At 39.4% G+C, this 12647-nt stretch overlaps 1 protein-coding gene across 4 annotated transcripts in view; it reads left to right on the plus strand.

Moving 5' to 3' along the window:
- The window catches only part of ZNF180 (zinc finger protein 180), a 24256-nt gene extending 12988 nt beyond the window's left edge, over window positions 1-11268 (plus strand). For 3 of the 4 annotated variants that reach the window (XM_017859790.1, XM_017859789.1, XM_017859791.1), the window contains exons 3-5: window positions 3481-3555; window positions 8161-8287; window positions 8780-11268. In XM_017859790.1, coding sequence (XP_017715279.1) covers window positions 3481-3555; window positions 8161-8287; window positions 8780-10524 — 1947 coding nt within the window. In that variant the 3' untranslated portion in view covers window positions 10525-11268. The remainder of the gene's footprint in view (window positions 1-3480; window positions 3556-8160; window positions 8288-8779) is intronic. The other variant, XM_017859792.1, reaches the window with a different exon arrangement.
- The last annotated feature ends 1379 nt before the right edge of the window (window positions 11269-12647 follow it).

Here is a 12647-nt window from a genome sequence, read left to right on the forward strand (position 1 = left end):
GACCATCCTGGCTAACACGGTGAAACCCCGTCTCTACTAAAAATACAAAAAACTAGCCGGGCGAGGTGGCGGGCGCCTGTAGTCCCAGCTACTCCGGAGGCTGAGGCAGGAGAATGGCGTGAACCCGGGAGGCGGAGCTTGCAGTGAGCTGAGATCCGGCCACTGCCCTCCGGCCCGGGCAACAGAGCAAGACTCCGTCTCAAAAAAAAAAAATAAATAAATAAATAAATAAAGGAATAGGGAATGGCTACTCCATAGGCAGAGCAAGCCCCAAGGGCTTCTGGTTGCCCATTTTTATGGTTATTTCTTGATTTTATGCTAAACAAGGGGTGGATTATTAATGAGTTTTCCAGGAATAGGGTGGACAATTCCCAGAACTGAGGGTTCCTCCCCTTTGTAGACCACATAGGGTAACTTCCTGACATTGCCATGGCATTTGTAAACTGTCATGGCACTGAGACCAGCAGTTTGAGACCAGTCTGGGCAACATGACGAGACCCTGTCTTCTACAAAAAATAAAAAGGCAGTTTAACTGTTGTAGTATGTGTGGTAGTGATGCAAGCAACACAAGCTCTTGGCTTTCACACTGGGCCTTCTTTACATTGCAGCAGCTCTGGCTCTTTGATACTTCTTGTGACCCTCACAACCTACCCAGTAAATACACAGTGGTGTTTTTAGGTTTGGAGAATCCTTTCCTACTTTTAAATACATTAATGCTAGCCATTTTTAATAACCATTCCTACTTTAATAGTAAAATATTTTCTACATAGATAAAGAGAAAAAATGGACACATTTATACCTTGACCTCTCAGCATCAAGTGATCCTCCCACCTTTGCCTCCCAAGTAGCTGGGACTATAGGCACGTACCACCATGCCTAGGTTATTTATTTATTTATTCATTATTATTATTTTTTGAGATGGAGTCTCACTCTGTCGCCCAGGTTGGAGTTAAGTGGCGTAGTCTTAGCTCACTGCAAACTCCGACTCCCAGATTCAGGTGATTCTCATGCCTTAGCCTCCCTAGTAGCTGGGACTGCAGGTGTGTGCCACCACACCTAACTAATTTTTTTTTTTTGTATTTTTAGTTGAGATGGGGTTTCGCCATGACCAGGCTGATCTCGAACTCCTGATCTCAGGCAATCTGCCCACCTCGGCCTCCCAAAGTGCTAGAATTACAGATGTGAGCCACCATGCTCGGCCTATTTTATATATTTTGTATAGACAGGAGCCTCACTATGTTGCCGAGGCTGGTCTCGAACTCCTGGGCTCAAGTGATCCTCCCACCTCAGCCTCCCGAAGCACTGTGGTTACAGGTATGAGCTGCTGCACCTGGCCATTTTTATTTTCTTTTAGTTTTTGATCCAGTGGCTTCTAAATAAATGAGTTATCAAAAATTAGCAGTAGTTGCTTTTCAGTGTTTGATTTGAGAAGGAGCAAAGTGTACTTGAATGGACTCTCATTTAACAGACTGAATTATTGTATCCTGTAGGAAAAAACCTGAGGACACTACAAAGGAATTGTGTTGTTTTTAAAGAGGGAAACACCTTTTTTGGTTTCCAAATATTTAATTAAAATAAGTGGTTTTGAAAAACATAGATGCAGTATAAAAGAGAGACAGGGAACCTGCTCCTCAGTTCTGCCCCTTCAAAGAATAACTCCTTTTAATGTTTTTGAGAACATCCTTCCAGACTTTTCCGTGCATATTTATATTTTATAGAAATCTGTTCATCTTCTGTATAATGTTCTTAATTTTTTCACTCAACAATATATTACAGACATCTTTCTATTATTTGTGTGTGTTAGTACATGCAAATTTATGTCTTCTTCTCTTGGATGCTAAATAGTATTCAGTCATCTGAATAAAGCATAATTTATTTAACCAGGCACTTCCTAATGGACATTTAATCTCCCTTCCCAGCTTGCTATAATATAACTTGCTAGTGAGATTTCTTGTACGTGCATCCTGATGTACTTTATGTTATTTCCTAAGGATAAGTACTTACAAGTAGACTTACTGGATGTTACATTACACTTTAAAAAATATTGCCTTTAAAAAATAAAATGAAAGAATATATATAAAAATGGAATAAACTCTGTATATGAATTAATAATATTGGACCAAAATGTCAATTTCCCAGTTTTGACAATGTACTATGGTTATATATGATATTACCAGGGAAAGCTGAGTGTGGCTCTCTTTTTGCCACTTCTTATGAATCTTTAAGGATTTCAAAATGAAGCATTATTTGTAAATATAAATATTTAATATATAGCCAATACAGGATGGTTCTATCAATTTATACTTCTTCTAAGAATACATGAAGCTCTTGGCCAGTGGGCCGCCAGCGCTGGAGTCATTAGCAACAGACTAATGACTGTGACTGTCACAAAAACACCCTATGTGGTCAGGATGGTGGTTATGTACAGGGCTTAAGCAAATAGGTAAATATAAAGAGGAAAATGGGAGTGAGAGAAAGAAGGTGTACATAAAGAAAGGAGAAAAGCTAGATAGAACAAAATGTGTTATTGAATTGTAATTGGAGGTATCCCTGTGAGTTTATGGTCTCTAATATATACAGATACAGAAATAGATGTTTGATTTTGACGTAAAGAGATGAGCATCTGTTGGTATATTCATGGCAGTTTCTTCAAGGTTGCATGTGCGTTTTTCTTTGTCTGTTTCTCTGTTGAGGCTCTGTTTTACTGATTTGGAAAAAGTCTAAATAGTATAGATTCTAACTGATCATGTGGCACTTTATGCTAAACACTTTTTTTTTTTTTTTGAGATGGAGTCTTGCTCTGTTGCCTAGGCTAGAGTACATTGGCGTGATGTTGGCTCACTGCCACCTCAAGTGATTGTCCTGCCTCAGCCTCCCAAGTAGCTGGGACTACAGGTGCGCATCACCATGCCTGGCTAGTTTTTGTATTTTTAGTAGAGATGGGGTTTCACCATGTTGGCCAGGCTGGTCTCTAACTCCTGACCTCAAGTGATCTGCCTGCCTCAGCCTTCCAAAGTGTTGGGATTACAGGTGTGAGCCACCGCACCTGGCCTGCTAAACATCTTATGCAATTAATTTGTTGATCTTTTTCTTTATGATTCTGGCATTGGTCATGCTGTATTCCATTTTACTTGCTTATAATTTTGTGACCCAGGAATTTTGGCAGGGCCCGCTGGACAGTTCTTTGCTCCTTAGTGTCTTGGATCACTCGGTCAGCTGCATTTAGCTGCAACTGGGCTGGGCTAGAAGACCCACAAAGACCTCATGCCCAGGTCTCTGTAGGCCTTGGTGCTCCTCCAGGTATCTTCTCTCTCTCTCCACATGGTTAGCTGAGCTTACTACTGGGAGGAGGGAGCAGAAGTATGGTGGGAGGGAGGCGTAGGTGGTATGTCAAATCTTAGCCCACTGACAGGAGGAGATTTGAGCTGCCACTTAGCTCCCTGATTGTCTTCCTTTTTCTCATCTGTTTTGCCTTCTCAGGATTCTTTCCTTCCTCAAGAGATTATTATCAAAGTCGAGGGAGAAGACACTGGGTCACTGACCATCCCATCTCAGGTAGGTTGGGCAAGGCCTCTGTCTTTACACTGAGAAACGTGCATGGCTGCGAAGTGAGTAGAAAGTGAGGAAATGGAGATAAGAGTGGACAACTTTTTCAAGAAGTTTGGTTATTGTGTGAAAGGTAGAAGAAAGTGAAAACTTCAAGGACTTTTGAGATTGAGGGTTTTTTCTTTTTAAAGGGATTGAAAAGATTGAATTCAGTTTAAATGATTACAGGAAGGAGTTAGTAGAGGAAAAAAAGTTATTGATCAGGAGACAAGAGAGAAACTATAAAGCAGAGTCCTTGGTTAGCACCAGAGAAATTAATTCAGAATATCTTGAATAAATTAGCTGTATATGAGGAGAAGGATTTATATAGGAACAGTGAGGTTGAGGGAATTATTTGAAAGCTTGATCTTTCACTGTGAAAAATCAGATGAGCATGATGGTGGGAACTGGAATGGAGAGATGCATGACAAGGCAGAGAAGGCTTAAAATAGCAATTTTGGATTATGAGAGGAAACAGGCTGCTCCAGTAAATGTAATAGGATTGCTGGTCAATCTGAAAGATTCATTCAGAGATATTGGCCATTAATTTATAATACTCTATCCTGCTGCTTTTGTGGATTTTTTTCCCTGCAGTGGCAATTTGTAGCCCACTTTCCACAGACAGCAGATTGACATTCAAATTAATTTAGTTTTTGTAATTTGCCAGGTCCACTTCCTGTGGAGTGGACACTCCAAAGGTCAAGGGAATATCTGAAAGAGAATTTAAAAATATCTCAAGTAGAAAGATTAAAAAGAATGATCCATGGACCTTAAATTGAGTAATTAATATGGAAGTGATAAAGAGTCCAGTAAGTAGAAATGACAAGAATATAGGCTGGTAGTGGTAATAGTAGACATTTCAGTAGCGTAATGGCCCTAAACCATCAAGGAACAAGAGTAAAGGGAGACAATTGAGCCAATACAGTGGAGCAATCTGACATTATAGCGAAACATGGGCAGTTTTGTATTTATGACTCAAAAGGTGGAGTGTTTTATGATAATTTCAAGGTCTGGGGTGTCCCCCTAAGAGTGAGCCGATGAAGAGCAGCTTCAGGATATGAGACTTGGGTTAGCCATATGAATTGATGACTGAGAACACGGTCTCTGATGTGTGCAAGCTTGAGGTTACATCCCAACTACTAACCTTAGGCATATGTCTTAATTTCTCTGACTCCCTTGGTCTTCATAAGAAAAAAGTAGTACTGCTAATAGTGTTTTCTCACAGGAGCCCTATGAGAATTAAATGACTGATAATCCATGTGACATGTTAGCACAATGCCTGACACTGTGGTGGTGCTTCATGCAAACTCATTAAAGTCAGTTATTTTTACATTCTCATCAGCTGAGTGTACAAGTGGATGCTATAGACAATATGAGACAAGACAGTACAAGTTCTTATAGTAGAGGGTAAATCCCAAGTATGAATCTTCAGTGAATGGGGGTGGGGGTGGTGTTCAGGAGGTGGGTAGGACAGAGCTCCAAGAAGTGAGGTAAATGGCTTGAGTTTCAGAGTAACTGGGAGGACACGCACTCCTTCTTTGATGCTGAAATCCCTAGGATCGGAGAGTATGAGCATTCTTAGCTTCTGAGGACTGAGGAGGACGGAAGTTGTCAGTGGGAAGTGTAAGTCTCCATGAACACAGGGATGTGTAGGGCATGTTTGGTGAAGGATATTGAAACTGCAGGCTGGAGGGCAGTGGTGTGATCATGGCTCACTGCAGCCTTCACTTCCCAGGCTCAGGTGATTCTCCAAACCTCAGCCTGCTGAGTAGCTGGGACTGTAGGCACGCACCACCACACCAAGCTCAGTTTTTGTGTTTTTAGTAGAGACTGGGTTTCACCATGTTGCCCACGCTGGTCTTGATCTCCTGGGCTGAAATGATCCACCCACCTCAGTCTCCCAAAGTGCTGGGATTATGGGCATGAGCCACCACACCTGGCCTATTTTATTGTTACAAAAGATGAGTTTCGAGGGCACGGTTGAAGGTTTTAGGAAGGAGTTTTCAGGCATGGGGAGTTTGGGACAAGTGAAAAGAATAAAATAAGTAGGATAGAAGTCCAGAAAAGCTAGTATCTGCACATTGAGGAGCCTTTTCAGATGGGTATGTGGTACAGCTTGTGAGATTCAGGTGAGGGGAGATGAGTTAAATCAATCTGGGTGAGGGTTATTTTAATATATTAGAAGGTTTATTGATACTGTCGATTCACTTACTGAAATAATTTACTAAATATAAATGTAATATCTACTACATATAAACACTATGTTGAACATTGGAGTTACATTTGCAAACTGTAAATACCTTGTCTCTGCCTTCATGGATCATGGCCTAATGACAGAGATGACTATTATGCAAATAGGAAAGTGTGATGATAGAAGTCCATGGAGCTTTGAGAGTATATAGTTGGGAGTGGAGTCAGGGTGCTAATCTAGTTTAGTATTATCTGTTTGACATTTGAACAAGCTTTATACTAAAGAGACCTATATTAAACAGAAAGGGGGAGTGTTTATTAAAAAGAAGCATGCATTACAGATTGAGAGACAACACCTTAAAGATTAATGTTAAATACAGGTGGCAGTTGGCAAGTTATTTTTTGAATTTCACGTTGGGCTAATCATGAAAACATTTGAGGTTTCAGTGGAATTTTTAGGCTCAAACTTAGAAAGAGGCATGTACAGCAGTATTTTGCATGTGTTTTCATGGCATTCAGGACCCTGTATCCTATTCATGAACTGCAGCTCAAGAATACCTAGTCTTTTTAAAGAGCCTTTAGTGGCAAGAGGCATTCAACTTCCCCTTGCCTTTGCTGCTCCTGGATAAGGACAGATCACCCTTAGCACTTCTTTTTTGGATTAAAATTTCTGCCCAGTTATCTTAAGAACAGGCCCTTTCCTGCTTAGAGGAGGCAGCCCAAGAGACCCCATTTATATGGCAGTAATAACAGCGAATGTCTCCTAAAAGGCTCTGCCATGCAGCTGAATATGGATAGAAACAGAACTGTTATTTGAAGGCTGAGCGTTCAGAATAAAGGTCACTTTGACTCTCAGTTAATCTTTCAGGATCCTGAGACCTACTCGTTGTAACAGTACAGGCTAAGCACCCCAATCCAAGAATCTGAAATTGTCCAAAATTTGAAGGTTTTGGAGCCCCGACATGATGCCACAAGTGGAAAATTCTACACCTGACTTCATGTGACCAGTCACAGTCAAAACTTTGTTTCATACACAAAATTTTTTAAAATTGCATACAATTACCTTTAGGCTATATGTTTAAGGTGTCTATGAAACATAAATGAGTTTGTGTTTAGACTTGGATCCCATCTTCAAGACATCTCATCATGTAAATGCAAATATTTCAAACTCTGAAATCCAAAATGCTTCCAAAATGCTTCTAGTTGTAATTATTTTGGCTAAGGGATACTCATCCTGTAATTGCTGGCCTTTGTTGTCTCATCAGTAAACCCTGCTAGTGGCTTTTCATAGATCATTGTAATTATTCATTTAACCCAATGAGTTAGGTATTATTAGGCCTAATATATAGAAAGGGAATAAACTCACCACTAAAAGACAGATTGGGTCAGGTGTGGTGGCTCATCCCTGATTCCTGTAATTCCAGCACTGTAGGAGTCTGAGATGGGAGGATTCCTTGAACACAGGAGTCTGAGACCAGCCTAAGCAATATAATGAGGGTCTGTCTCTACAAAAAATTTAAAAAGTAGCCAGGCATGGTGGTGCACACCTGTAGTCCCAGCAACTTGGGAGACTAGGTGGGAGGATCACTTGAACCCAGAAGATGGAGTCTGCAGTGGGCCATGATTATGCCACTGTACTCCATCCTGGGCAACAGAGTGAGGCTCTGTCGCAAAAGAAAAAAAAAGACAAATTGTTAGATTAGATATATTTTTTAAGCCAGATATATGCCCTTTATAGGTAAGAAAGCCAAGTCTTTTTATCTTCTACATCCAGTGTTCTTCACCTATACATACTGCTTTTCATCGAGGTCCACATTTCATTTTCTGTCTCATGCATTAGCAAAATACAGCCTGTGGCTGTTTTTGTAAATGAAGATCTATTGTAATGTAGCCACACCCATTTGTTTATATATTTTCTGTGGCTAATTTCTTGCTATAGCAGCAGAATTGAGTAGTATGACAGAGACTGTGTGACTGGCAAAGTGTAATATTTACTATCTGGCCTTTGACAGAAAAACATTAACCACCCCTGTTTCATCAGTTTCTTGGGAATTTGGAGGGAATTCCTAAGTGAGAATTCTATATTCACCGTGCAAAAGTCAGAATAAGCATCTTTTTATAAGGCAGACAAGATAAAATAGTTTATATCCGTTCTTATCTGGTGTTCCTCTTTGGAGTTGTAAAAACAGGTCCAGCATCCAAAACCCAAAGAGCTCACCCAGAAGGCACCTGTACATCTTGACTGGAATCTTTTGGGCACTGACAATCTCAGGACAACTCCCAGGTCACCAGATTTTCCTTTTTCCGTCTGTCAGACTTTTCTTCCTCCATAAACTTTGGAAGGAAATGATGCCCAGCTGAGCAGGAATTTGTGTCCTTTTTTAGGAAGGAGTGAACTTCAAAATTGTGACTGTGGACTTCACACAGGAGGAAAAGAGTACTTGGAACCCTGCTCAGAGGACCCTGGACAGAGATGTGATCCTGGAGAACCACAGGGACCTAATCTCTTGGGGTAAGAATACATTCCTCTTTAATGAAGATCCATATACTGAAATGATTTCACAATCTGATTGATTAAGAACTGTGAAATTCAGCAGCAAGAAGGATTTTGGCTGCATATAGATTGTGTTTGTGCTTTTTATTCCCCAGTGAAGATTAATTTTAGTTTGTAGGGTAGAAACAGTGCAGATTCTTGGGCTTGAGATTTTCAGTCTTCATGTTCCTAAAGACCAAAGGCTGGGACCAGATTCTGCAGTAATTTTCTTTTGTTCCCAGTTTTGAACACTCAAATTCCTATATATTTCCTTATCAGCTTTTTGAACCAGATACAATCTCCTAGTTGGAGCAAGGGAAAGAATATAAAAAGAATTTTCCAATACATGTGTTCAAGTGAGAACCAGACACATAGGGGTCATTACAGGTGTAGAAGGTTCATGTTAGCTTTATTCCATTTTTCAAGCTCTGATATTTTTTGGCTAAGATATCTTATATTGCTTTCTTTCAGACTTGGCAACTGCAGTTGGAAAAAAAGATCCAACTTCAAAGCAGAGCATTTTTGATGAAGAACCAGCTAATGGAGTGAAGATAGAAAGGCTTACAAGGGATGATCCTTGGTTATCTTCATGTGAAGAAGTTGGTGATTATAAAAACCAGTTGGAGAAGCAACAGGAAAAACAAGAGATACTTTTGCAGGAAGTGGCATTCACTCAAAGGAAAGCGGTTATTCATGAGAGAGTCTGCAAAAGTGATGAACCTGGGGAGAAGAGTGGTCTGAATTCCAGTCTATTTTCATCCCCGATTATATCCATAAGAAACCATTTTCATAAACATGTATCACATGCTAAAAAATGGCATCTTAATTCTGCTGTAAACAGTCATCAGAAGATTAATGAGAATGAGACTATATATGAAAATAATGAATGTGGAAAACCCCCTCAGAGCATTCACCTTATTCAGTTTACAAGAACTCAAACAAAAGACAAATCCTATGGATTTAGTGACAGTATTCAATCTTTTTGCCATGGTACACCCCTACATATACGTGAAAAAATTCCTGGAGGAGGAAAAACCTTTGATTTTAAAGAATGTGGGCAAGTTTTGAACCCCAACATATCCCATAATGAACAACAGAGAATTCCTTTTGAAGAGAGTCAATATAAGTGTAGTAAAATCTCTCAGAGTTCCTCCGTTACTCAAAACATGAGAAATAATTCTGAGGAGAAACCTTTTGAATGTAATCAGTGTGGGAAGTCCTTCAGCTGGAGCTCTCATCTTGTTGCACATCAGAGAACTCATACAGGGGAGAAACCTTATGAATGTAGTGAATGTGGAAAATCCTTCAGCCGGAGCTCACACCTTGTTTCCCATCAGAGAACTCATACTGGAGAGAAGCCTTACAGGTGTAATCAATGTGGGAAATCCTTTAGCCAGAGTTATGTCCTTGTTGTGCATCAAAGAACTCATACTGGAGAGAAGCCTTATGAATGCAATCAATGTGGAAAGTCATTCAGACAGAGCTATAAACTTATTGCACATCAAAGAACACACACTGGAGAGAAGCCCTATGAATGTAATCAATGTGGGAAATCATTTATCCAGAGCTATAAACTCATTGCACATCAAAGAATTCATACTGGAGAAAAACCCTATGAATGCAATCAGTGTGGGAAATCCTTCAGTCAAAGTTATAAACTTGTTGCTCATCAGAGAACTCACACAGGAGAAAAACCCTTTGAATGTAATCAGTGTGGGAAATCCTTCAGCTGGAGCTCTCAGCTTGTTGCACATCAAAGAACTCACACTGGAGAGAAACCGTATGAATGTAGTGAATGTGGAAAATCTTTTAACCGCAGTTCTCACCTTGTTATGCATCAGAGAATTCACACTGGGGAAAAACCGTATGAATGTAATCAGTGTGGGAAATCCTTCAGCCAGAGTTATGTTCTTGTTGTACATCAGAGAACTCATACTGGAGAAAAGCCCTATGAATGCAGTCAGTGTGGGAAGTCCTTCAGACAGAGTTCATGCCTTACTCAGCATCAGAGAACTCATACTGGAGAGAAACCATTTGAATGTAATCAGTGTGGAAAAACATTTAGCTTGAGTGCTCGACTTATTGTGCATCAAAGAACTCACACTGGAGAGAAACCCTTTACATGTATTCAGTGTGGAAAAGCTTTCATTAATAGCTATAAACTTATCAGGCATCAGGCAACTCATACTGAAGAGAAACTCTATGAATGTAACTAGTTTCTAAGTCAGCTGGGATTTATTCCCTTTTATTCTTTTAAAAAGTTTATTTTAAGGTAGTACATGTTGTGGGAAGAACTACTATAAAAACAATATATGTGGGAAAACTTCCAGTCCTCTCTGTTAATTGTGTGTCTGAAATTTGTTCTGGAAAAGAAAGGGGGAAAATCTATGAATGACTTTTCAACCTAGCAATTCCATATACAACATTAAACTTGATTCTTATGACATATTCCTATGAAAATAATAAATATTGGCACTTTTCCTTGCAGAAAGCACTCTGACCTGAATCAGAGAAAATCATATGCCAAAGCCAGCTGCCAGTGTGTTAGACCTTTTTCCATAAAGAGTAAATGGAATGCTAACACTAGTGGACTTATTGAGAAGATTGAAAGGTTGCTGTAGTGTTTAAACTTAGGCTGGAAAACCATATTTTAGTGCTTAATTTTACTACATGATCTTCCAATGAGATAGCTTGTAATCTGTTCCTTACAGCACTTGCTGTTACATGTGAAGATTTTGTAAATTTTAGGAATGTGTCTACGATATGTAGTGAAAAATGTGGAAAAATAATATAGAAATAATATTTACTTCTATAACCATTATGATAAAATATTTGTGTATGGATTAGAATAGAAAGGGATTATGGACATATCTATTCAGTTTTTTGGTTTATGTTTGGCCTTTTTGGAACGTATGCTGTTGTGCTATGATAAATGATATAACGAGTAAAACTTATTCAAAAACAAAAATGAAATCCAAAGATTTCCTTCTTTGACTATTTAGGAAAGACTAAGCAACCAAACAGGAAAAGATCCCTCAGGATAATGAGGTTTATATTTGGATTAGCATGAGCAGATTACTATTTAGGACATAGATTCCTAGGAACATTCCTCGTTGAAAATAAAATAGATCCCTGGAAATAGGTAACTAGAAATTTTGGCCAGAAATGGTTTCATATGAAGAATTGAGAATGTGTGGGAACTATAGAGGGCAAGTGGGCTTATTTTCATATATGCAAAGCAATATTAAGGAGCTCTATTTTCATGTTTTTGTTCTTCTCATGTAGTATTGTCTCTTTCCTCTGGGATATGTTCCCTGATGTGAGAGTCCTCTGAATAGAAGGGTGCTTCCCTGACTCAGTGCTGACCATCTAAATTATGCTTGCAAGAATGCTTTAATGAGGCAAGGTTTTAGTTACTCTTTGATATTTAAGATTTGATTAACATGTCTTTCTGACCTTTTCCCTGAATCATGAACTTGAATCCTGTGGATTACCATATATTGAAGCCTCTGATCTCAGAAAGGTAATAAGCTCAAAGTTGAACTGAGAGATCAGATAATAGAGGTTGATACCCTTGGGACAGGAAGGAAAACTTAAAGGGTAACTGATGGGGTTAACGCTTAGTAAAATTCTGTCCCTATGAGATGACCCTAAGTGGAGCCATATCTATGAGGATTAATCCAGAGATTGTTGCACACCTGGCAGTGCCAGGTCTGAAAAACAGTTGCTGATGTCTGGAAAACTGCCTCCCGATCCCAGGAGAATTTCTAGTCAGTTCATGAATGTGCAGGTAGGGGAACAGCAAGTATTCATGCACTGGCTCCTGGAAAGGGCACATAAAATTGTAAAAAGCCCTAATAGGCTAGGGACCTATATTGGCTTCTTTCCCATGATGTATAGATAAATTATAATTTATATATTATATATAGTTATATGTAATACAAATATTTTCTATAATTTATAATATAAAATACAAGTTATAGATAAAACCAAATACGTATTTGAAGTGTGTGGATTCTCTTATATGGGGATTGGTTTTCAATCAAACACTGATCAAAATACAGTTTTGCAGGATCCAAAACTCAAGTATATGGAGGGCTAACTTTTTTTTTTTGAGACAGAGTTTCACTCTTCTTGCCTAGGCTGGAGTGCAATAGTACGATCTTGGCTCAACACAGCCTCCACGCCGGGCGTGGTGGCTCAAGCCTGTAATCCCAGCACTTTGGGAGGCCGAGACGGGCGGATCACGAGGTCAGGAGATCGAGACCATCCTGGTTAACATGGTGAAACCCCCTCTCTTCAAAAAAAAAAAAAAAAAAAAAAAAAACGATTAGCCAGG

This window comes from Rhinopithecus bieti, unplaced genomic scaffold (assembly GCF_001698545.2).
Source record: "Rhinopithecus bieti isolate Rb0 unplaced genomic scaffold, ASM169854v2 scaffold_52060, whole genome shotgun sequence".
Taxonomy (NCBI): Eukaryota; Metazoa; Chordata; class Mammalia; order Primates; family Cercopithecidae; genus Rhinopithecus; species Rhinopithecus bieti.